Source organism: Cebidichthys violaceus, unplaced genomic scaffold (assembly GCF_023349555.1).
Source record: "Cebidichthys violaceus isolate CVI_PGR_0920_01 unplaced genomic scaffold, fCebVio1.0.p SCAF_30, whole genome shotgun sequence".
Taxonomy (NCBI): domain Eukaryota; kingdom Metazoa; phylum Chordata; class Actinopteri; order Perciformes; family Stichaeidae; genus Cebidichthys; species Cebidichthys violaceus.
Genome location: NW_027176484.1, coordinates 675655 through 701632, shown reverse-complemented (window position 1 = coordinate 701632; position 25978 = coordinate 675655). Strand labels below are relative to the sequence as shown.

The 25978-nt window shown below is 43.2% G+C and overlaps 1 protein-coding gene across 2 annotated transcripts in view; it reads right to left on the bottom strand.

Moving 5' to 3' along the window:
• The window catches only part of LOC137882199 (leucine zipper protein 2-like), a 117423-nt gene extending 96183 nt beyond the window's left edge, over positions 1 to 21240 (bottom strand). The window contains exon 1 of one of the 2 annotated variants that reach the window (XM_068724368.1): positions 20899 to 21240. In XM_068724368.1, the coding sequence (XP_068580469.1) occupies positions 20899 to 20960 (62 nt within the window). In that variant the 5' untranslated portion in view covers positions 20961 to 21240. The remainder of the gene's footprint in view (positions 1 to 20898) is intronic. The other variant, XM_068724369.1, reaches the window with a different exon arrangement.
• Positions 21241 to 25978: the final 4738 nt, after the last annotated feature.

Genomic DNA, 25978 nt, shown 5'->3' with positions numbered 1-25978 from the left:
CTTCTCCTTGTTTAAATATTTTTTCACACTTCATGGGCTCGTCTCTCTCTCTCTCTCTCTCTCTCCGTCTGCCCTCCCTCGATCCGCCTCTCTGTCCTCGCACGACTCTCCTAGTCGCCAAACGTCGCCGATTGTTTGCGGTACATCATTTCAATCTCATTTCATAAATAAAAAGGGTTTTCACATCTCCCGTTTCTGGTCGACCTCTGAAATGAACTTGCTGCCCAAATATTAGCGGGGGCGTTGACTCGTCGTGCGGTGTGGCTGTTTTCAGCATGTTTGCTAATATTAAGGACGAAGGAATCTGTGCTGAGACCAGCAAGTCTCCAGTTAAAGTTTAAAAAGTAGCATCCATGCTGCGCAGCAGGAGACTTATAATTAAACCTGAAATATTTAAGCACCTGGATGGATGATTTGAATGCGCTTCATGCATTTTTTTTGTTTAATTCTTCCATTCATTTATTCAATTCATCACTAATTAATTTATATTATATGCCGATTACTATAAATAATCACACCCCTGATGATACATACATGTTTATTTATTTATTTAAAATAGCATTTATATAGGTTTTGAAATTACAGGATGAATTTGTCTTCCCTCAAAGTATTTTTTTAATTAATTTCAGTCGGTCTGGTCCATCTCCACATGGCCAGAACAGTAGGGGGCGTAATGCACCTCTAACGCTGGCTTGTCGCTCTAAAGCAGGGTCTCTGAAATTGACTGCCCTCCCCCCCTCCCCCTTCCTCCCTTCCAATGTTGTAATAATAATTTTTTTTGTGTATCAAATAGTCAGAAATAACAGGAGAACACATTGATGCTGTCTTCACCCCCAGCTGCCGATCGGTGTATCGGTATCATTCGAGCTGTTAAGTTACGACACCACGAAATTAACAGCGAAGGGACGTTTTTTTGACAACTCGGTCTCAATATGCACAGATCGCCGGTTAGACCTTTTTCGCGGCGTCCCAGAGCGCCCCCGCGCTTTCGTCAAAACCTTGAAAACGTTCAAACGCGGCGAGTGATCAGGTCACTCTCCAACCACAATTACTGCACTTCTTGTGCTCGAGGTATCGCTCCATCTGCTCCAACCGTTGGCCCACCGAGGGGCCCCGTGACTGGAATGCCAAATATGTATCTCTGCAGCAAAGAACCCAGAGTTAAGATTCTGCGGCAAAACAAAAAAGAAAACACCTTTCACCTGTCAAAAAAAAAAAGAAGAAGTTCCCGTCGCGACATATTGCCGTCGACAGCTCACACTCATTAACTAACGCAGAGGATCTGATGTAACTATCATGTGGGCTATGAAACCGGGGTTAAAGGCAAATGCAACGCGATATATGCGGCTTGCGTTTGCCGGAGGAAAGATGGAGGGAGACGGGGGGGGGGGGAGTCTCGGTAGAGTTACAAAGGGCTCGAACTCTGTCAGAGGTTTTTCGGTAAATTAGCCCCCCGATACCTCCGGCAGCCTCTGCAGTGACTTACGACATGTCTGAATTATCTATTTCCACATCTACATGCACACGAATCACACGTATCATGTCTCTATGCCCCCCCCCCACCCCCCCCGAACCAGCGGTGTAGACGTAAGCAGCATGTGAGCGTATATGTTCATATTTCAACTGCTTATTATGAGATCAAAATGGTTCTGGCACTGTGTGTGTGTGTGTGTGTTTTTTTTTTCCTCTTCTTGTCAGTCCAATTAACTGGTTCCACTTTTCGTCTTCTTCAGAATCCAGCTTGTCAAAAAGCCTTAAAAGGGAAATCTTCCTGAACTACAGCTGCCCTCATCCAAGTGCTGCTCTGTCTTTTTTTTTTTTTTTTTTTTTTACTACTGGAGGCATCGTTGCAGAGAGTTCAATCCGAGCTGCTTTTTAAACACATAATCAGTGCGGAGGATCTTTCCGCTGCTTCAGTGGCAATCCAGGCGGCTTTTGTTTTCGTATCCCCCCCCGTCCCCCCATCATTCCTGGGAGACTGAGGTCTTTGCTGAGGGACCCCGCCTGTACATCACATTCCCTCTTCAACCCTACAGCATCCGGGTAAACAAGTCCACCAGGTCTTTGTTCTTTGGGCCCCCCTCTTCCTCTCACGGGCTTCCGCCACCAAGTGGAGCGACCCACTTGACTCTGACCACGTGACCCGCTGTACCCGAATCAGGATGTTCTGATTCAAATCAGGTTTGGCCGTTCAGTTCGAAGACTTGAGTGTCCGTTTGTCTTGAAGACTTGAGTGTCCGTTTGTCTTTGTCTTGGCAATCCATTGGCAACGAGTTTTAAGTGATTATTTTGGCCACATTAACATAATAATGAGCCAAAGACACCGTTTGTCTGTTCGGGGGATTAATCTCGGCTGGTCAGGGACGGCTGCTCGGTTTGTGTGTGTGGGGGGGAGATCCCCTTGTAGGACCTCCGCATAAGGGGGTCTCTGCGCACCGTGACCGGCTCTAGGTTCGGCTAAGGAAGGCCCCAGGGCGAAGGTGGCTCGCGGCTTTAGCCGTAAGATTACAGTTCCCCCTTTGCCCATGATCTCGCCGGTTCCCGGGGACAGGTGGACTTAGTGCTCCCCAGTGCCCCCCTCCCACCGGCTCAACCAGGATACATTTTTTTATGATATTAACAAGAGTTTTACACGTATTTCATAGACTTCACTTGCTCGAATTTCAAGTCGACCGATGGGGTCACCAGTGGAAGAAGTGACTCGCTAACTTTTAGGGGGGGCCAGCCTTTAATGGAAGTAGACCAGAATCCTGTGCACAGAGCGCCTCACTGTTCGGACTTGACTGCTGATTCAGAGCGTCCTACCCCCCCCCCCCTTTTTTTTCTTCTTTCATCTGCATTTTCGGTGGCGTGTGAAGTCTACAAACTGCTTGCATTTCCCTATGCTTAGCATTCCCTCGCCGACCTGACCTGCATGTACTTGGCGTTAATTCATCTAGCAGGAAGCACACAAACAGACTATTTAAATGAGCCCTAACTCCCCCCCCCCCCTCCTTGTCTGTCCAGCACGCATTCACTATCCCTCCTCCTATCCGCGAACACAAAGCGAGCAGAAGTGAAGTGAACTTGCTTTAAAAGCTTTTGTGTATATAAAAAGGAGGTGTTCGTATGAAAAGGCAGCTCAAAAGCCCGAGAGCACAAGATCATTGTTAATCCGGTTAGGTCGGAAGTAATATTTTACTATTAGCCCTATCCGTTTAAGTAATGGGATTCTGCTCGCTATGCAGCCAAGCACTACATTTTCAGAGGAAACCTGTTGTCAACTCAGGTTGGGAGGTGTTGGATTAATGTAAATTGTGTAAGACATTACACAAGCTTTGAGAGAGTCACAGGATGAACAGGCAGAGAGATACGGCGCGCGACAATACACCGCTAAATACTCTCGGCTGAGAGGGGAAGCTACGGTGTCCCTGATGCCGAATACAGACTTTTAGTTGCTCCGATTGTTTCGTTCCTCGAACGGCAAACGCTGGAAATGTTCAACCGGATTTTGAAAGCCTCTGTGAACCCCCCCCCCCCCCGCCAAATATACAGATGTGTTCAGTATTGGTTTTAATCTGTGGGCACCTCGTCTTCTATCTGTGAACTACATCTGAATGCAGCGAGGGGATTTTTGAAAGGACTGGCTCCTTTCAGCGTCTTCTCAAATTCAAGGAGAGTGCGGGCGAATATACGAAGGGTCGCTCCAACCGAGATGCAGTCGATGTCCACAGCAGGTGACACCGCCCCCCCCCCCCTTTTTGTCTGGATCGACGCTGATAAGGTGGAGACTGACAAGGTCGTGTCCGGCGGTGACACACTTTTACCTCCCACAGGTGACCATTGTTCAGGTCTTTTGAACCTGTCAGGTTTCCAGCGAGACGCCATCGTCTGACAACCCCCCCCCCTGTGTATCGGATCTCCTGTGGAGCTTTGGCTTCTCTGTAATTTCATCTATGCGGTGGTTTCAAAAAGGATATGCAGAAAACACAGAATACATGCAGCAACTATCTACTACATTAATCTACGGATCATTTAATGATACATTGTTTAGAGCGGAGGTCTTCAACAGGGGGGTCCGAAATTTTTGTTTGATTAGACAATTTTTTTTCTTTTTCTTTTTCCCCCAAACATGAATCTGTCCATTATGTTAAATGTTCAGTATTGTATGCAAGATAACAGGTTTGTTTATGCGTGGCAGTGACACTAATAGACATCACTCATTTTCGTTTCCACATTTATGTTTAAAATAAAAACGTCAGTTTGAATATCTTGTATGCATGATTATCATACAAGGTGTGTTTATGAATGTCAGTGTCACGGCCGCTACTCACTGTACCTTTAAAATAAAAACATGAATACATGAACCTGAATAGCTTAGTACTGAATGCACAATAACAAGGTATGTTTATAAATGGCCCTAGGCCCAGTTTAATATAAAACACTATTTTATACAATATACTGTATATAGTAGGTGGTCCCTGCTCCATCTCTCTATCAGTTTGGGGGTCCTTGGCCTGAAAAACGTTGAAGACCCCTGTTTTAGAGAAAAGGCCTTTCCACAACGTTGTGATTCATTTGTACGTCAATATATTTTTACTACTGTTGTTTTCATCATGACAATTTCCGCACGACTATTACGTGGGGAAAAAGTTTTTTTTTCTTTTTTCACGGAACAAGGTTGATTTATCAGACGTTGTTTGAAACGGCCTTATTCAAAATTACATTATATTATATTTTTCTTGTTTTTGTCACGCCCTCGGTGTGCAAATAAGAAAACCTCATCATTATTATTTTCTGTATGATTTCAGTTCAGTAAATAGTTCCTTGTGCAGAACAACACCAACCTGTTTCTACAATTTGGAATTCACAAGACAAGCGTGCATAATTCACCCGCCAGAATAAAGACATTAAGCCGCTTCTAGCAACAGATGCAAATTATTCATAACGCCTGCAGGTGGGCAGACGCAATGCGCTTTGTAGTGCAGATTCGCACTCACTACAGGGTCATGGAGTCCAAACCCACGTGACTTTGTGACGAGTCCGATTAGGGTCCCGAGGTGAAAGGCTGAAATACAGAACTTCCTGAACGTCACATGAACACGCTGACTGAACTTATATTGTTAGTTGAAGCATATTTCAGGTAAGGTCGGATAAGAAATTCATCTCATGAATATCGTATTCTTATTAAGTAACTAAAGTGGTCTTGGAACGCAGATAAATTGCTCTAAGGTTTTGGGTATTTAGATACAATTTTGTATTTTAACCATTAAGTTTTAAGTTTTGCCAATTTGAGGATAAAAAAAAAACAATGTTGTGGATTTTTAAGATTGAAGGGCAGATGTGCAAATCTTAATATTTTAGTGTTTGAATGTGATGACTTGTTGGTCACATATGGTGCATTTTTGATATTCACATCCACTTGCATTTAAAGCAAAAATAAGTAATATGGACTGTACGATATGGCAACACAGCTTTTGTTGGAAGAAGAAGAGGACGTCATGTGTCTTTTCATAGATCCACAGAATAGTGTCCACCGCGGGGACTCAATTACAAAAGACAATAATTAGAGGTTACAAAAACAATAGAGTCCTTGTTATTTGAGGCATATTCCGATATTGTCGTACTAACCAGGAGAATACTCTGTATGCGTTGCATTATTTCCTAGAGGAAACGGTATAAATACATCAATTGGCTATAGCTGCATATATGTTTTGCTGTCCACATCAGTGCATCGCTTTGCTCTCGTGGCAGACTATCATCTACTGTAGATAATACACTGACTATGGATAAGTACCTCGTAACAAATCCGAATAAAGTTTCTTTATGTTGCCACGCCATCAAAACCATCTTCCTCGATAACTCAGAACATCTAAGCTATCTTTGAGATTGCCGTCTAGTAAACAACCTTGTGTATGTATTTCCAGTTAAGCCTGCCATAACAATTACTGTTTAGATTAAGATCTCTACAAGAAAGGCATGTGTTCCACTATCAAAGGTGCTGCTGTGATGTTGTTTGGTAATCCTGTTGTGCAGATGAGGACACGGATGTGGAGCACGGACTTTCCAGTTGCCTATCTTTAACAGTATCCTGGAGGTATAATCCCAACCCCCCCCCGCATTCATCCTCCAGGGACTTTGGTAAAGCTCGTTAAGTAAAGTGTTAATCCACACACCTGTCATCAAATGCTAATTTTGCCAAACACGCCATGGAGGTTGCGTGGTGAACCATCTGAAGGAGAGTTTCGTGAATGCAACTCCAGACGCACAACGCGGCTACGAACGGCAACACCGCGAGTTCTGACGTCAATCCTACGGATAGATCCGGGTTCAGATCTGGACCCAGTGTCCCCAATAACCTCCACGCTCTCCCCCCGCCCCCCCCCCCCCCCCCCCCCCCCCCCTCCAATTTCCACCGTGTTTATTCAGTGCACCAAAGGGCTGCGGCGTAACCGTGCCCCTATTAGACAGATTATAAGATTAGAGACACATTAGAATGCGTCTCTAATCCCGGCAGTCAAGTCGGGACAGCAAGCGAGCCGAGGGAGCGCTCCGAGAACACAGGATCTGTGTGAACCGACGACACCGATCTGCGCGACTGCAGACGCACGCCGTCGTCGCCGCCGCCGCCTTGTCATTGTGATAAAACGTCAGAAGGAGCATTTTAATAGTGCCAACTAATTGCAGCTGCTGGGACTGTAATTTCCCCCGACAGTGCATGCACAATACGCTAGTATAAGAGAACTGTGTTGTGTATGTTTGAACGCATGTAACCCTGTATGTGACATATGAAATCTTGCCTGTTATATATAAACTACGGCTCTCTCCTTTACTGTTTCGGGGTGTGGGAGCTACAGGAGGGGGACGGACGGACGGTGCTTTGCAGAGAAATTGACATTCGCTGGAGTGTGCCCCCCCCCCCCCCCCCCTTCTCCTGTCATTTTGTCAACACCATCACAGTGTGGAGCTCAGCCAAGCGAGACGTCTGACAGACAGGCAAATGGGAGTGGTGGACTTCAGCACCATAACACCCTCTCGCTGCCCTCTCTGTGCCCGGCCGGTGGGGGGTTCAATGCACACGCGTGCACACATGACAGAAAGAGAGACCGCGTCTTTCCTAACCTCAGGACGTCCTCTTTATTCTCCCGTAGTTTGATGTTGTCTTGAGCAAACAACAAAAAAAACATCCAGGACACCGGATTGATCAGAGAGATGCAATCAGCGAGAGGTTGAACTGCATGAGTGCGTTTCCATCTGTTGCCAAATAGTAAACCTGACACTAAAAAAAATTGATTGGCAAGCGACAATACCCCCTTTTTATCCAGACTCGTTTCAGGGTCAAGAATTATGAGTCGGTGAGCCACGGGATGTTTTCTCTTTTAGTAATGCCAGGCTCACCGAGGAGAGCGATCTGTTGGGGAGAATCAACAAACGCTTAGAAATGGCACGTCGTTGCTAATGCGATGCCAAAAATACGCAGTAAAAATCTAAATTCCGACAGATAATATAGTTCTAATTTAAATCTGGCCTCTTCGCGTTTCCTCCGGACGCCGTTTTGTCTTTTGCGGCGAGTCAGCGTTGAGTCTCAAAAAGCGCCGTCAAAACGCTGACGTCTGCCGGCATTAAAATCCTCAATCAAACCACGAAACAAAAAAGCGTTGGCTTCTATGTGCTAAACGGCGTGTGTCGCTGCTGAACACACACACACACACACACACACACCGAACCGCACACTTATCAGTCAGGTGTCATGGCCGAACACTGGAAATACAGGGGCGATAGGGGACTCGAATGGAACCGGCACTTGTCAGACAGGATGGATCCTGACACCAGAATATGCTCAGGAAAATGATTAGATAAACATAACAGAATCCCTGCCCGGGCGTCTTCGAGGAGGTGTGCTGGCGGCTGATAAAGGATTCAGATTTATGTAGCCTTCGCCAAAAAAAAAAAGAAAAAAAAAAGGAGATATTATGTTTCTTGAAAAATGGTACATTGGAGCTCAGGCTGCGATGTACAGTAGAGTCAGCGGAGGGGTTAATAAAAGGCAGGAAATGGAAAAACAAGCACCGGTTTGGCAGCTCTAATGTGTGATATCTTTGGGATTTCTGCTCTTGAACATTAGTTTAGCTTTGTTTGCCCTTGAATATTGACGGCACATTGCTGTTTTTTTTGTTTTTTTTTCCAACTTGTGCCATATACCATGAGTGCCTTTTTGCAGGTACTCTCGCTGGTTGTATTAGAGCAAAGAGCTCAGTAATCAAGTGGGCAACTCACATCAAATATGTTTTGTTGAATTATGCTCAAGACCACTGACAGCTGTGGAGTCAATTCTGGCAGCTCCGACACTCATCCAACCGGTGCTCTCAACACTGATCAGACCTCAATTACTCAACGGCATGGTACTACCTACGCGGAGGATTACACTTAGTCCGCCGCACCGCACCAAATTAATTTCAAATTTGCTTCATTCTCAACTGCAATAACCCATGTGGTTCAAAAAGAGCTTGCAAACATGATCGCAACAGCGCAGGAACCAAACTATGGCGGAAAGAGACTAATCTGATGCAGTGCCGCTCGCTTGAAACGGCCTGTTCTGCAATAATGGGGATGGGGGACACGGATCCCCCCCCCCCCCCCCCCCCGAACGCTGCAAGAAAGCGAATCCCCGCCCCTCAATGTGCTGTGTGCAAACAACAGCTGGATGCAGCAGGTTTTTTGGTGCTTGTTCAATTGCCTTTACAAAAGCGGCTCTGTCGGGCGATATAACAATGTTTAGGGTTTAACAAAAGGAACGCCGTCGCAAACTCTGCCACACCGTAGAGCAAGGCACCTGTATCTATTCCTGTGTAATCTCTGGTTGTGTCTTACCAAATTGTTTGAACTGGTGTCCTAACGCAGCGATCGTTTCAGCCGTCAGACTACCTGGATGGCACAACATCTACAAATGCTCGTTTAAAGAAGAGTGGGAGCATTTGTGTTGCCTCTCAATGGCTCTCAACATGGCGACGGCTGTGTAGCTCATGGTGCTAACGGCGCTAAAAGTGCAAACAACGGGGGAAAAGCAACTTAAATGCAGAACCTACGTCAATGGACAAATATGAATTGAATGACTGAATTGCAATGAATACAATAAATATGAAAACTCAATGAAAAGCCTGTAAACATTACATTGGACCATTATTATAAATAACATCTTATAGCACAACATAACTTTACACATATCTCAGTCTTCATCCAAAGATTTCATTATTCCGGCAATGTTTACCATGTAAAATCATATTCTGTAGGTTAAATCAATAGAGCAGATTTAGATCTTAGATATCGCCCCCACTAAGCTGCTCAAGAAGGTATTTTCCACCGTTAGCCATGTTACTTTATATATATATATATATATCTATATATATATATTGCGTTTGTCTTGGCTCTGGTTCTTCTCCAGACAGTTTTAAGCATGTCGTTTATCACCCATTGCTAAAGAAGCATAATTTGGACCCTCTGTCCTTAAGTAACCACAGACCAATCTCCAAATTGTCTTTTTTTCCCTTTTTTTTTTATCTACGGCTCTGGAGAGAGTAATTTCATCTGAACTGATATCTTTTATGAATATTGTAAGTGATTTTAATAGTTTCCAGTCTGATTTTGGAGCACCTTATAGTACAGAGACAGCTCTCGTTAAGATTACTAATGACCTACTGCTGACTGCACACAGAGGTGACTGCTCATTTTTAGCTCTTTTAGATTCAAGCGCTGCCTTGAACACAGTGGATTATAGTCTCCTCTTACTTGGGAAGGCATCAAGGGCTCGGCTCTTGGCTTACTACGCTCGTACCTCTCCAACAGAACTGTTTTTGTTGCTCCCGGTAACTCTACTTCCTCAACGGCTTAGTTGAGTTGCGGTGTCCCTCAAGGCTCCGTTCTTGGTCTCCTTCTATGTTCTGAATACACGCTGCCTCTTGGACAGGTTATTCAAAATCTCTCATTTTTATGACAGTTGGTTTAAATATGCCATTAAAACTCACAGATCCCAGCTATCTGATGGTAAATCCTAGACGCCCCAGAGTGTTCTTAAATTCAATGAAAGAGCTAATTCCGTCAGCTCTTTTGGTGCCAATCTTTTAAGGTTTGTCAAATAACATTAAGCAGGCTGCAATGAATCTTGAGGTTATATTTTATACTAACCTCCATTCCAATAATCATGTCAAAAATGTTGTTGAGGCAAGTTTCTTCTGGCGGAAGCTAATCTTTAAAATTAAGTAAATTGCATCAACTGTAGATCTAGAAAAAGTTGCGTTGTATATTCTCGTCTTACTGCGGTGCACTGTACTCAGGTATCAGCCCTGTGCCTCGCTGCACTTGCTCCCTGCTAGTTTTCAGGGATTGATTTTAAAAATGTATTGCTCACCGTTGAGGCCCGAAATGGCCTCGCTCCTCAATACATCTCTGATTTATTGACCTGGTGCATGCCCTCTCGACCATCAAGAGCCCCAGATGGGAGCCCTGCTGGTAAGTCCCAGGTCACGGTTTGTGCCAAAGGGTGATCGGGCTTTTGATGTTGGAGGACCCACACTATGGAGCTCTTTGCCTACTGAACTCAGACACTGTGGGTAATAAGCTTCTTTGAAATATGTTTCTATTCACATTATACCGTTTTTACTTCTCTTAATTGATCCACTTCTGTGCTGATGTCCTTTGGCCTTATTCTCATTTTATGCGCCATGTCTGGTTTTATTTCCTTTAGTGTGTAAAATTGTTAAAAAAGGTGCTATATATATATAAATTGTTCAAAAAGGTGCATATACATATATATATACATATGTATGTATATATATATACATATGTATATATATATATACATACATATGTATATATATGTATATATATACATATGTATATATATATACATATATATGTATATATATATATATATATATATATATACATATGTATATATATATAAATTGTTCAAAAAAGTGCATATATATATAAATTGTTCAAAAAGGTGCATATACATATATATACATATGTATATATATATGTATATATATATAAATTTTTCAAAAAGGTGCATATACATATATAAATTGTTCAAAAAAGTGCATATATATATAGGAATTGTTCAAAAAAGTGCATATATATATATACAGTATATACACGCACATCCCTCTTGAACCGTCAATGGGCTATCATTTTGAATCCATTACCAAGCACTGAATGTACATTACCCTTTACGTCATAGATATGGAGGCTTTTTGCAGCTACTGTATGTAGTATTTACATAATACGTTTGAAGGATTTTTTTCAGAGATGAACAAAAGACAGGCATCCTTCAAATGCTGCCGAGCCTTTTGAAATGTAGATAAGTCAGAACACATTTTGAATGAGGGGGGGAAATAACGACAAATCGGAATACTAATGACTTTAACAAAACAGAGCAGTCTCAACAGACCTAAACAACAGAAGTAGAGAAAAGACAAACGCTGTGACACAGTAAATATATTAATAAAAGGACCAACCACTGAGCGCTCTGCGTGCTTTTCTTACATGATCTAAGCACCGTGGGTAAACCTGTATTATTTACGAGTCTCTACTTCTGTTCAATCCAAAACCAATAACTTCACATTATCTGATCCCTCTAATATTCTGTGAGTAAGGTCTCTGAGCACTTTGGTTCATTCCATCGTGAGCCAATTAAATCTGCAGCAAAGAATGAAATCGGCGAATGGATTGATTGCTGGTGGCAGCTTGACTAGAGAAGTAGTCTATGACTGAGAGAGGAATCCCAAGAAACTTAAGGCTGAGAAACCAAAAAAAAAATGTAACCACCCCCTTCCCAATTCTACCCCCTGATGACTGTAGAGCGAGCGCCAAAGTAACCGCTTCAGTGGAGCTGTTCAATGGAAGACCATGTGATCTGTGAAGGGCAGCTCCGCAGAGTGAATAAGTGTAACTGAATGATATGTGAAACATGGCCGTTGCTGGGAAAGACATTGTCTGCTTAGCAACTCCGTTAAATAAAAGTTTTTTTAGCAGCTGGGAGGCAAAGAAATGACAATTATTCCAAGGTAACGTTTTCATCTCCCTCAGTCTGAATGACATGCATGGCTGAATTGTACTGATGCTGTTGCAATCAATGGATTTACAAGGATTTTATATATAACGATAAAGACTTGTGAAAGAGAAAATGTCTCAATGGGGAACTTTTTATCATCAGTACAAGTTTCTAATGTCAAATGTCAAGAGAGCGTGTTTGCAAAGCCCAAACTTTTTCAGGATCACAAAGAAATGTTCACAAACGACGTTCTTGGTCACTATAAATATATAGATTTTGTATTGATAGTTGCACTGAACTGTGCTCAACTGTAGTCTGCTCACGTCATTCAGTTCCTACATATAAATGAGATGTTTTTCTTGAGCTAACTGCTAAATAATTGTTAATAACTGTTAATGTAAATTTAAAAAAATGTCTTTTGAAAACAGCCTGGAAATATAATTTAGCATCATTCAGTAATTTGACTGTGGTGATCAGCGTCGTCATTTAAATTCTATGTCAGCGCGTCTCATGACATTAAAACTCTGGCTTTATTACAATACTGAATGATTCAGCACCTGAGCAAAATACTCCTTTGGAATATTAAAATAGTGAATAGTAGTAGCAGTTTCTCAAACCCAATAAGTCCAATAACACAAAGCTCATCTTAGTTGAAGACTTTGCATCTATGTATTATTATTATTCCATTTAGTAATAATTATGCTGTGGTGAATGCGGTCAAAAGAAAACTAAAATGATTGCCCAAAAGTTATGACCAAAAACTTTGGTTTTGCGAGGTCACAGTGACCTTTGACAACCAACCGGTTTAACCTCGATTCCAAGTGGACGTTTGTGCCAGATGTGATGAACTTCCCTCCAGGCATTCCAGAGAAATCCCGTTTTGACTGAGAACCCGAAAACATGAGGAATCTGAGAATGAAGAAGCATCAAGACGTGTCCGGAATCATTCCGCACTAGAAACGTAGAACTATGTTGAAACGAAAAATTAAATTGCTACCTTGAAGTTCTGGGCCTCTGATTTTCAGTGGAGAAGACTTGTTCAGCTTTAACAGCTGCAATGATTGATTGCAATGATTGATTGGTCAATCTACAGAGAAATGAATCAACAACTCCTTTGAGGTTTGAGGTTGAATTTGTAATCAGTTAATCGTTTCTTGAGCAAAATTGCTAAATATTCTCTGGTTCCAGCTTCTCCAATACAAGGATTTGCAGATTTCTCAGTAAACTCAGTAACATTTGGGGTTTTGGACTGTTGGTGGAACAAAACAAGACGTTTTATGGCATCGCCAAAGGCTCTGGGAAGATGTCAAGGGTATTTGTCACAGTTTTTCTGTCACTTTATAAACCATGCGATTAATCAAACAATAATCAGCAGATAAATACTTAATGAAAATAATGACTAGCTGCAGCTCCGATACTAATCAGCCTCATTGTTATGACTGATTCGGATGTCAATAGCTTCATGTCTAAACTGTACGACTGGCATCAGAAAGTACAAAATAAAAAGACTATTTAAATCAGACTGCACTCACTCAGATGTCACATCCAAACTGGATGAAGTCATACAAAGGCGTGGAAGTTAAATACACGTCGACTTGAATCTAAATGCCAAGACTGACGTCTCCATTAAAGAACATATGAAAGGCCCCCGAACGTCAGTCCACATGCATGAGCAATTTACGCGATGCATTCTCCTCCGGCCTGGAACAGAAACGACGGAGGCATTTGGTATGCGGCGCTCATCTTTTTGTTTATTACGGGTATGCATCTCACACTTCACTGTAGAACAAAAAGCCAAGCCTTCAACTAATGACTCATCACTGACGGAACATGAGCATCATGTTTACAGGGACTGAGCAATTAAGTGCCTGCCAATTACAACAGAGACTGTGACAAACTCAACGCCGATATCAATACTGACAGCGGAGTGGATTAAAGTGCTGCTTGATACGGCAATAAAGATTCACTATCGGAACTATAGCTTGCTTAAATCAACAGCTATATGAAATATGAGCGGCGTGTTTGAGTGGTAGTCATTTGAGCTGGAACAAAAAGTAGGAAAGTACACATTTTTTTATTACAATTGGACAATTTTAAAGCTGCATTAATCAATGGTTTCATATTAGCAATGAGCTAAATGAATTTGTGTAACGCAAAAGGTGCTGCTCGTAGTGATAAGCCCGACAGAGAATTATTAACCAGCGCTGCAGCTGTGCTGCAGAGTGTTTTAGCATCTTTCAGCTCTTTTGTTTTAGCTCACCAGATAGCAAACTCAGCGCTCAACCTTGTTCCCAGGGGCAGCGAGCAGCTGTTTGCTGAAAGAAAGCTCTTAAAAAAAAAAAGAAACACTCTACCTACCTGCCCAGCAGCGCAATTCAAGAGATAAAGTTGCAAGTGAGCATTGAGCAAGCTAAAGAGCTAAATATGTTCTTGGATAATGGAGACCGGAGTGGAGCCAAAAGGGTAGTAAACATTTCCCGGGTGCCGGAGAACCAATAACAGTTAATGTTGCTCATTGTCTTTAACTCAGGGGGATTTCTTCAAATTAAGGCTGAAACGTCCACTCTCGTCTCTGTGACATCACAAAAGAAAACGTTTCTATGTTACCGTGATAACGGCGTCCCCGCCAACGATGGCAGGAAGGCATCGTCCTGGAAGCCTAACGACCCCCCCCCCCCCCCTGCGGTTTCCCTTCAGGTTAACATTGTTAACTCCGTCAGCACTGTTACCCTTATCCGCACTGTTAGCGTTGTCGGCGCTGTTAGCGTTGTCAGCACTGTTAGCATTGTTGGCACTGTTACCCTTGTCAGCACTGTTAGCATTGTTGGCACTGTTACCCTTGTCAGCACTGTTAGCGTTGTTGGCACTGTTAGCGTTGTTGGCACTGTTAGTTGCTAACTGCCGGCTAAGCCCTCTCCATGTTGAATCATAGATATGTTATTAATATTGTATGTAGCCCCTTTAACATACTTTAATGTTTCATCTCTGTGCTTAAAAACTAACACACTTTGTGTAGATTATTGCTGTTTTACATACATACATCTTTACAATGCCGGTTTATTGGGAACACCTAGCTAAAACAACAATCCTATCTTCAGGAAGTTTATACGGTTCAGTTTTTGGTGAAATTGTTTTACAGATATCGGTCAGTGTTATGAGCAGCAATCTGTCTTTTAGCTACTGAAGATGTATAATTTACTTTTAAGCCTTTTAAGGTCAAGTTAATGGAAGGTCTGATAGGATTCAACTGTGCAAGTGAAGAAAACGTTATACTCACTGGTCAACCCTTAAAAAATGACCTATTACTATAAAAAATACCATTATTATATATTGTATTTGGAGACAGTACCTGCCTGCTAATGTGTTAATTTGTGATGACCCCCTCCATGATATCATCCTAGACCTGCTCCTTTTTTTTTTTTACACTTAGCAAATATTCAGTTTGTCGTATTGCCACATTACAAGACGATGCTATTCAACGATAAAAAACCTCGTGTTCCAGAAAGCGCGATAACAAAAGTAATCTACGACAGACACGCGTTCAGTGTTTGAAGAGCAAATAACTGCTGTCGTTCCAAATGTTCTTCTGAGAGCAACGTGAGCAACGGGACACTACCGGAAATGTTTGCCCTGAATATAAAATGTGTGGCCACTCTTCACCCGGCGCCGATCGTGGTGCCTTTAATTACTTTCTCATTTGTCGGAGCCACCCAAGGTTCTATTTATTGTGGCCCACTTCATTACTGGCATGTGTTCAATGCGGTTGCCATGGTGTGACCATTATGCCCTGTCCTTTGAATTTCAATTATCATCCAGTCTGATTTTTTTTTTTTTTTCTTCCCCCGCTGAGGACGTTACCGGGCTGCCAAATATCATTTTCTCCCATCTCGAGGAGACCACACACTCCGGGAAGTCATATTTATGACAACGTCTCTGCTTTACCGTAGATGTCATTTGACGGCATGAATTACAGAGTTCGGATGTGACATCGTGCCAATTTTATTAGATTTTTTTTCTTATTTCCCTCCGTTTTAACTTCCACACATCCAGATGGTTTATGTTGCACCGGCACAATCGTGACACAGATCACCGCCGCTGCAAAAATTAAAAGTCACTCGGAGGTCGCCCCCCCTCCCCCCCCATCCCTTGCGCGGTAATTAAACAGACGCCCGTCTCGTAAGGTGGCCCGTCACTCCGGTCGGACACTTTAAACCACTTTCAGCCAAACTGCTGCTCCGCATAAATGTTTACACGAGGGTGTCCCGCTCAGACGCGCTTCCGCGATGTCTTTTGGGTGTAAATAAAGCACCAGTTCATTTAACGACGGAGGCTCTCGCTCAATAGCGATCGAGGCGAATGGCCGCCCAGCCCGCACTTAAAGGAGGAAAATATAGGAGAGCTTTTGTTTTTCACCCGAGGGCTAAAAAATGCCCAGGGATAAGAGGCGGATTATTTCCATTTGGTCATTACCCTGCAAACCATTTGCACTCCATCAGTGTATAGATTTACATTGCCACCCCCCCCTCCCCCCCCCTGCGGTCAATAGTTCTAATTCCACATCAGTTCCGCGCTCGACCTCTAGTCGATCCTCAGTTTCCATCGGGAGACAATATTTGCGAACCGCTCGACTCCGTACGTTCCATCTCGGCATTAGTATGAAGCGCAAAGCTGAAGTCGGCCCAGCGAGTGCTCGTTCAATGAGACATCATGTGGAGTTTTCCCCGCCCGCCGCTTGTACATCACGAGAACTATATTGATCGGGATGCAGATGATGATCCGCGGAATGTTTCGTGTGTGACGGATTGAGACAAAAGAAGGGCGTCCGCACCGTTGTGACGAATGAGGCCGAGGCAGCTTTCAGCGGTCGCGCAGATGAGACGCTTCATCCTTGCGGACGCTGAGGAATAAACGTAAATAACAGTGGTCTGTTTCTGCACACGTTGAGATGAAATGATGACATGATGCTTGGTGCGACTGCTGAGAAGTGTCCCGAATGGATAAAAGGACATTATATTGCTATGACAAAATGTTATCGTATGAGGAAAAATGCCCAAGGTCAGCAACGCCCTGTAGGATTTATGATAATCCTGTCGCCGTCGTTAACTGTTGCATCTCATAAAAAAGAAAAAAAGAAAAAAAATCTTCCTTCTCATGTCCGACCCTCCGCAACATTAAAGAGAGACTCCATTTAATTCGTAATATGCTCATATCCACAGGCAGATATTAAGATAAAGCGATACGGCTGCGTCTGCGCTCTATGTATAATGCAGGGCTCTCTGTAGTCCTTTTAATTGCCGTCCAAAATACTCATAAATATTTGATGTCGGTGGAGATCCCACCAGATTTCACCGTTTCCAAGAGGAGCCCGCTAAGGTACGAGACATCAAAGACGGGTGTCGAGAAAATGTGTCATATATGTTCCAGGAAAAAAAAAACGCCCTGAAAGGGAATATTTGAAAAGTGTTAAAACTGTGGAGCCGTTTGATCTGTTTGGAGAAGAGAAAACAAGCCAAAACGCAGAAGAGCAGCGTTACTGTAGTCGCCCCCCCCCCCCTCCCCCCCCACGCAACCCTGACCCAGACGTGGACAGTCATACCTCACGGGACGAACGCCGTGGCGGCCTTGCGTTGTGGCTGAGTGCCAATTGATTTCCCGTAATGACACATAGCCCTGAACCCTTATTACGTGGCCTATGAGTAATCCACTCTATTCATTAAGATCCATCTTAATCAAGCACTTATATGGGCAGCAAAAGTAACATGTTATGCATGTTACAGAGATCATGAAAACACAATGTATGTCCATGTGTTAGCATCCGTCATGGGCACGGAGGAAGCCTCCGGAAGAGCCTTTTGAGATGTGATGGCTGTAAAACATTCAAAGCCGAGTGGTTTCCCGTTTCATTAGCTCTCCGTTTCCTTATCAGGTCACACGGTGGAGGTGGACATAAGAAATGGGTCCTCTCACGCACCTGCCGATGTGACGATAGCGGATGGGCGCGAAAAAAGCGAGAGGCGGAGCGATGTTACGAGACAGCCGGAGTCACAATTCATTTTTAGCTGCTGCGAGCACACCTAGCAGTCAGCCGGCTCAGCGTTACACTATTACGGCAAGAAATGAGGATGTCACAAACGATAAGCCCCTCGACCTCCAGGATAACGGCAGAAAAAAAATATGACGGGAGTGTGAGGAACCAATCGGCTCAACAAACAAAACAAAAAGGAAAAGGTTAGGACGGCTCGACGGCAGCGTTCCCCCGGCTTTGCTTGTGGTGTTGATGATCTGAAAAGAAAGATGTGTCTGGAATTTCAGTTTGGAATAAGGTACCTTCAAAAAGAAAAAGTGGAGCAAATGTCTAGAAATGTGTACTGCTTTATCAGCAACCAAAAAAAAACAACACGATTTGAAATGTCCCCAGCAGAACCCCTCTAGGGTCAAAAGACATCGTGCAGCAGGATAAGTAGTCCGCTGGATGTTAAAAGCACAGCTAATTCCGGGTAATTGAAGGGGAACCGGAATACCAAGTGGAACAATGACGGAGCGGACTATGATCAACTACTTTGACCTTTTTTTCACGGAATCCAACCGTGGACGCTTGTAGCGATGAGATAACATTTAGCCGTCCTTGTCAGATGCCACATTTGTTTAATTAAAACTAGGGGGTCCTGATAGCGATAGCTGAGCTTCGGGTATATATATCGGTCAAAATATCGAGCACCGATCCGATATATCAGCGTTTAATCAATGATGAATTGAATGAATGACGCCTCGCTGTGTGGAAGGGAAACGTCAGGCTTGACTTAAACAAGATGTCAACAGGCCGTTTGATCGGATCAGCCGTAGGACTTGTTGGAGTAGCGCGCGAAAAGTTCCTCAAAAACAGAACAAACATATTTGTTGTTATAGCTCCATCAGTGTACAAATTCCAGTTACAAGTTTTTTTGTTTTACTTTACTTTTTTCTTGGTGACAATGACGACAAGTGAGAAAACTCCACAGAACAAGCTGTGAAAAAAAAAAAAACACGGGAATATTTAATACCCCAAATTACAGTGACTGGAGCTCAATCAACAGACAAAGAGATGTAAAAAAAAAACAACACACGTTCTCCTTTCACTACCTTGTAATCAGAGCATATTCATTACTCAAATTCCCCCAAATTGTAGTCATTATTTTCCCTATTGCAACATTTTTAAGATGAGCCGGTCATAGCTTTGTGCTTCCTGGTGGACAAATGAGGCAGATGTTGTTTTTGCGGATCTGTTGAGAATCTGGCATTATTTCAGGTCAGAGAGGCATCACCGCCGCCTGGTAAAACCCCCTCCTGCCCTGAACAAAACACAGCCTAAGTGGAGTTAAGAAACAAACTAATAAAACACTGATGATATGGTAATTACTTCTCATGACCCCCCCCCTCTCAAGAGGTAGCATACAATCTGTGCTGACCTGCCAAATTACCAGCACAATGCCTCCCTCCTCCAATTAGCGGCGGAAAGATCACCTCGAAGCGCTGATGATGCCTGCGCACAATTTAAAAAATAAACCCCCCCCGGGACGCAAGACCGTCTTTTAATAAATCCAAACATCAACGAGCGCTTTTATTACTTCCCATGGCTTCAAAAAGAAAAGATAGCTTCTCCGTGTGCACAATCAGAAAAACAACAAGACGGGGCTGGACGTCTCCAAAGCTGCAGCCCGAAGGCTCTTTAATGTATTTTTGCCGTATTTGTGAGCGTTGAAATTGTAGGTGTGTTAGTGCTTAATTCGCTGACTACCGAACTGCTAAAGGTTAACGCGTCAATACAGCCCCTAGTTATGTGACTCATACTTCATCGGTGTGCCTATATCTGGCATTGATAGATGAGTAGGATGTGGGGAATAACCTTGATTTTCTTTCTTTGTCTTCTCTTAAATCATGAGGAAAATTTTTAGTTTTTTCTCTATCTAACATTGTTAAAAAAGCCATCGTTCTCACATTCCTCTGCAACTGCGTTCAGCTAGTATCCGAAATGTTTTTGGTTGTTTTTTTTTTTTTGGGGGGGGGGGGGGGGGGGTCCACTGAGGAGAAATGGGGGAAAAGGCAAGTTTTTCTACTGCCTCCCTGCGTGTGACGCCTCCATGGTCGTAGTCAAAGCCCTGGTTTCCATTGAGGCGCTGGTGTCAGCCACTGTGCGGAGAAGAAGGACGATTTTATCAATGATTTAATTAATCATCATACTCCCCATTCTCCGCGTTCCCTCTTCTTGCCCGTCACTCTTCCACAGCCTTACATCACACACACACACACACACACACACACACACACACACACACACACACATCTATAGATATAGAGAGACACACACACACACACACACCTGCTCTTTTTCAAGACACTGCAACACAAGTAGCCTTGTCCTTCCTCCCGGTTTCAACTTGCTGCCCTACCAGACCAGCAGACAGCAAAAGTCCCCCCCCCACCCCCCCCAAAAAAAGCAATGTCACCACTATTCAGGAGGGAGGCATCGCATCCAGTGCGGCCACAAAAGGACAACTGTCTCTCATCCTGCACACAACTAACACAGATAACAGCCTACAGTTGAACAGATAAAGAAGAAGCTCTTGCTTTCCTCCTTTCAAGTCTTTCAGTCCCCCCCCCCGTCCCCGTCCCCCCCCCCAACATGCTGAGCCTCTGCCCCGGACGGATTTCAGCATCTGGCAGGACGGAGCGGACCTTCAGATTAGTGATCTAAGATTTGCCAACAGCACGCTTTAGAACACTATACACCTCTTTTGTTCCAGAGTCTCGAGTCGGGTGAAACTGAGAAAGACAACAAAACCTCCTCCTCCTCCTCCTCCTCCTCCTCCTCCTCCTCACTGATCTCTTACCTGGTGTTGAGGCTCAAAGCTGGACAGAGAAGCAGTAAGCAGATAGCTTGGATGAATTTCATAGCTGTCTCACACTCCCGTTCCTTCTCCCTTCTCAGATGCTTTTTGCCTTTCCCCCGTGTGTGTGTCTCTCTCACTCTCTCTCTCTCTCTCTCTCTCTCTCTCTCTCTCTCACACTCTTTCCCTGACTCTCTAGCTCTCCCACTGGCCGCCTGGGTTTTTTTTTTTTAGCGCACTCTCCTACACACACACACACACACACACACACACACACACACACACACGCACGCACGCGCAGACACACAAGCGGCGAGGCAGACAAATGCAACGCAGGGGCTCGGGCGAAGAGGGAGGATCTCTGGCTTTAAATAACACAGGGACACGGACCGACTCGCTAATGGAAAAGGAGCGGGTGGGGCGGAAATCAAGAGAGGGAGATGTGGGAGTGATATGATGTCAGCGGAGCGCGCAGCTCCAGCTATTGGTGAGAGAGGCGTGTAGAAATACACCGCTCCACTTCATTTCGTCCTTGTTTACTACCGGTAGTCTGATAGGTGGAGACGCAGCACGACGTTCAGCTTCAAGAGTTTGGGCGGCAGAGGGGTCAACGTGGCAAGTACAACCCACTCAAGGGGTTCACAGTTTCGGAGAGAGCGAAGTCAGGGGTCGGTTAAGGAGAGACGCTGGTAGATTTAAAGTGCCGTCACTAATGGAGCGCTGTCATTCAAAGTGAGAACACGGTTAGGTCCTTCCATGAAACCAAACTAATAGCACTAATACTACTAAATAATAAAGTAGGATGTATTATTGTGGAATTATTAAAAATAGTCTACTTAAGTAACACCTTCCGTAATTATTTTAACCCAAACAATGATCTCTTCCCAAACCTAAGTTCCCAAAACTAACAAAGTATGTTTTTTTTGCCTAACCCTAACAAGTATTTCACGATCTTCTCTTTAACCTAACAAAGTGATTCACAATCGTTTCCTTAACTTAACCAAGTATTTCACGTTCTTTTCCTTAACTTAACAAAGTGATTCACAATCGTTTCCTTAACTTAACCAAGTATTTCACGATCTTTTCCTTAACTTAACTAAGTATTTCATGATCTTTCCCTTAACCTAGCAAAGTATTTCACGATCTTTTCCTTAACTTAACAAAGTATTTCACGATCTTTCCCTTAACTTAACAAAGTATTTCACGATCTTTTCCTTAACCTAACAAAGTATTTCACGATCTTTTCCTTAACTTAACAAAGTAATTCACGATCTTTCCCTTAACCTAGCAAAGTATTTCACAATCGTTTCCTTAACTTAACAAAGTATTTCACAATCTTTTCCTTATTAACTTAACCAAGTATTTCACAATCTTTTCCTAAACCTAACAAAGTATTTCACGATCTTTCCCTTAACCTAGCAAAGTATTTCACAATCTTTTCCTTAACTTAACAAAGTATTTCACGATCTTTTCCTGAACCTAACAAAGTATTTCACGATTTTCTCCTTAACTTAAAGTATTTCACGATCTTTTCCTTAACTTAACAAAGTATTTCACGATCTTTTCCTTAACTTAACAAAGTATTTCACGATCTTTTCCGAACAAAATGATTTCAGTTTATTTTGAAAAGTCTGTATGCATGTAACAAGCGGAAATTAATGCACAAAATAGGTGCAAAGGAAAGGAGGAGAAACTTTTTCGTAAGATATGCAAACCGTTGTATGAGGATACGTTGGTCCAATAACATACAAACTAATGCATCTTTTTTTTCATTGCGCTACAACTGGATAACTTACATAGCTTTCTGAACTAAAGCTGAACATCTCGTCAGCTAATTAAATACGTGACAAATCAAGAAACCTCATCATACTGATGCAGAAATTATACTGCAGCATTATCATTATGCATCGATAATGTACGTACAATGGTCCTATATGGCTGAATGTCTTCCGGCAGACACAATAACAGCGGCGTGGGGTTCAGTAAATATATTCATACCCTGCACAAAAAAAATATCCTCGCCAGCAAGAACTCAATGCAGACCAGAAAAAAATGTTTTTTGGTCTCAAGTGAGCAAAATATGTTAAGGAAATTCATAACGTAAAATCCATTTATCGATGGAACAAGATGATGTGGATCTTTTTCCTCACATTACGGCATGATCTGTCTGCGGGGGTTGAAATCCAGTGTGGTAAAGTGAGACGTACGGCTGTCACTCATGTAAATCCACCACACCTGGACAGTGACGGACAAATGGAAATGTGTAGCGATGATATCAGGCCTTAACCCCCCGGCCTTAACCCCTGGCCCCGCGAATCGCTCTGAAATTCGAGGTTAACCTCATGAAAGTAAGAACAGATCAAGAACAAAAACGCGGAGGACTCCGAGCCATGTAATACAGGTAGAATATTAAGCAGTCCGTACAAAAGGTGGAGGTCACACACCATAGGCATGATGAATGATTTCCCATTACGGGTTTAATAGAGTATTGGACCCCCGGCAGCATCACATTTTCCACACTGAAAGATTCCCACCCATTTATTTGGTCCAATTAGTTCATGCATGGGGGGAAAAAACCCGTGGTGACCGGTTGTAATGAGTCCGCTGGACCGCGGCGTGGCTCGGTCACCGGGGGGGAGCGCTCTCAGCCGACCTTTGTAATCCGTCTCCATCATGTGTCACATCAGCCAGAAACGAGTAGTCCCAGCGCTTCGGGCCGACCCGTTGAGCGTCTCTATTGTAAATGAAGAATCATTACGAGCACGAATTAAAAACCCCAAAACGAGCGGGAGTTGTTGATATCGTGCGAGATTACATTTGGACAAATCCCCGTGGCTAAGCCTCAACGCCACATCAATTGATTCGTGCATTTTGTTTACGAATGCGTCATTTTGAATTTGGATTTGAATTTGGAGTCGGAGCCAGACATTGCGTCATGTTGGATTCTGTTTTGGCGGGGAACACGTATTTTCTTCTTTTTTTTTTTTAAGCCCACATTGTGTTTACCACGCTACGGGACTTTGCATTGTATGTTCTCAGTCCTTAAAGCGGTCTCTCAAACAGAAAAGATCCCATTGCTCTGTGCCAGTTGAACATTTGACACACTCATTCCTTCATGTTTTCAAAAAAAAAAAATCACTCCAGCTGTCAAGCAAATTCCGGTTTCTTAACAACAAAATGAAAAAGGCTTCTGTGGAGCTCCGTAAGGCATACAAGAAATATTATTATAAGCTTTTTTTTTTTATTCTCCTCTCACTTCCTCCAATCACTTCTTAATGCCTGTAAGCAAAGTCAAAGTCACAAACGTACGCAGGGTGATGCAACCAATATCCTGCGCAGGCAATTTTCAACATTTCTGGCTACGAAGTAAAAGTGTAAAGTTAATATCTCAGCTTTTTTTTTTATTTATTTTTTTTTATTCCCACCGCGGTCACGGAGGAAGAAGTGATGAAAGTTGTACGTTAAGCAGTTAAACTGTTAATTGCTTTATGTTTGTTGCTGTAAAGTCTGTGTGTTTAATTATATTATTTTGCAAATTCAGAAGCACTTTCCACTGCAGCTGTGTATGAGACGAGCATTATGAATACATTCCCCAGCTGTCATAATAAAGTTTGGGTTATGTCAGTAAGAATAGAAGTGTGTGTTTGCAGGGCTTTTAAGAGATTTTTTTTTAAAAAGTAAGGAAAAAGGCATTGTTGCCTACCAGCTGTCAAAATATAGTCGGCTCGGCCGACGAGTCTTTGAAGCCGTACTGTATATTATTTTGCTGAATCCAGCATAAAGGGTCGCGAGTCGAGATGCTTTTGTTTCTGTTTGAAACCCTTTATTTATCCATGAAAGGGTTTTCTTTTTTAGAAAACTCTACTGTAGATGCTTCATTTTAGGTTGGTTTTTTTTCACACCCTGCCTCACATTTAAAGCACATTCACCCAATGGAGCTCAAGAACAAAGTCCAATACGTCCCACTGTAGCTGCACTGGGCAAACTGGGTTAAGTGCCTTGCTAAAGAGCCCTAGATATTGATCCTCGAGGGATTGCACAGTATGACCCAATCACCGTTTAACCACATTTCCCTCGTCCAGAAACTTCCTTTTTTTTTTTTTTTTTAAGCCTTCTGGTCACAAGCCCTTGTCTCTACCTTCAGGCTACAACGGTCCCAGCAGGCAACTTTTCCACTTGTCTGCAGAAACATACCCACATACCCAAGGTGATATTGGCCGACGGTTGCCGGAGTAAGTCGAGACAATCCCGATTCCGAGCGAGCTAAAACAATGGCCCGTCGGCTTTTTACCGACGACCGTTCGCTTCCTGCTCCTCGTTCGTCTTCTGCGTTTCCTCTTCATGCACATTACACTTCAAAAAGGTAAGTTAGCGAGTGCTAAAATCTCCATAGTCTATTAAGTATGTTTACAGAGGGTTTGCACTAGGAGAAAAAAAAAACCCAGCATTCCCTCGCATAAATTTCCATTCTCAACATCTACAGTGCCATTCAGCATTTGGTGTGGAAGAGGGAAAAAAAGAAACAAAAAAAAAGAGAGGAGTCTGGCAGCAAAGCTGAAGCTCAAGGCAGTTTCCGTGTCAGTTGGTTCATTCGCTCAGAGCAGGAGTATGGAAATGTTGCTTTCACGGAACTGGTGCTGAAATAAACTCTCCACATCTTGTCTGGGATGTTTAGTTTGTCGACGTGCATCACGTTCACAATGAATGAACGGCGACGCTGTCAGTAAACACAGATGCGACAGCCTCCTGTTGGTCAGTAGTTGGCTGATGACGAAGGAGAGATAGTAAGAGAACACGTGTGAAACATCTGTTCAGGTGTAACGCAACAACTGCTAATGGGATGCAGCTGCTGAGGAGCAGAAAATTTGCACAATTAATATCAAAAGGAACCGAATCAGTCGTAGGTAGGTTCTGGACACAAAGTGAGCAATGAGTCACGTAGTACTGACCTCTGGATGTTTAAGGTGATGTTAGACGATCCGTTTCTTAGCCTCCTCCAAGACGCCAAGGCTGAGATACCAAACGTGCCAGGCTGAGTTGGAGGGAAGAATGTTCCCAACGCTGCTCAGGCATCTGCAAATGT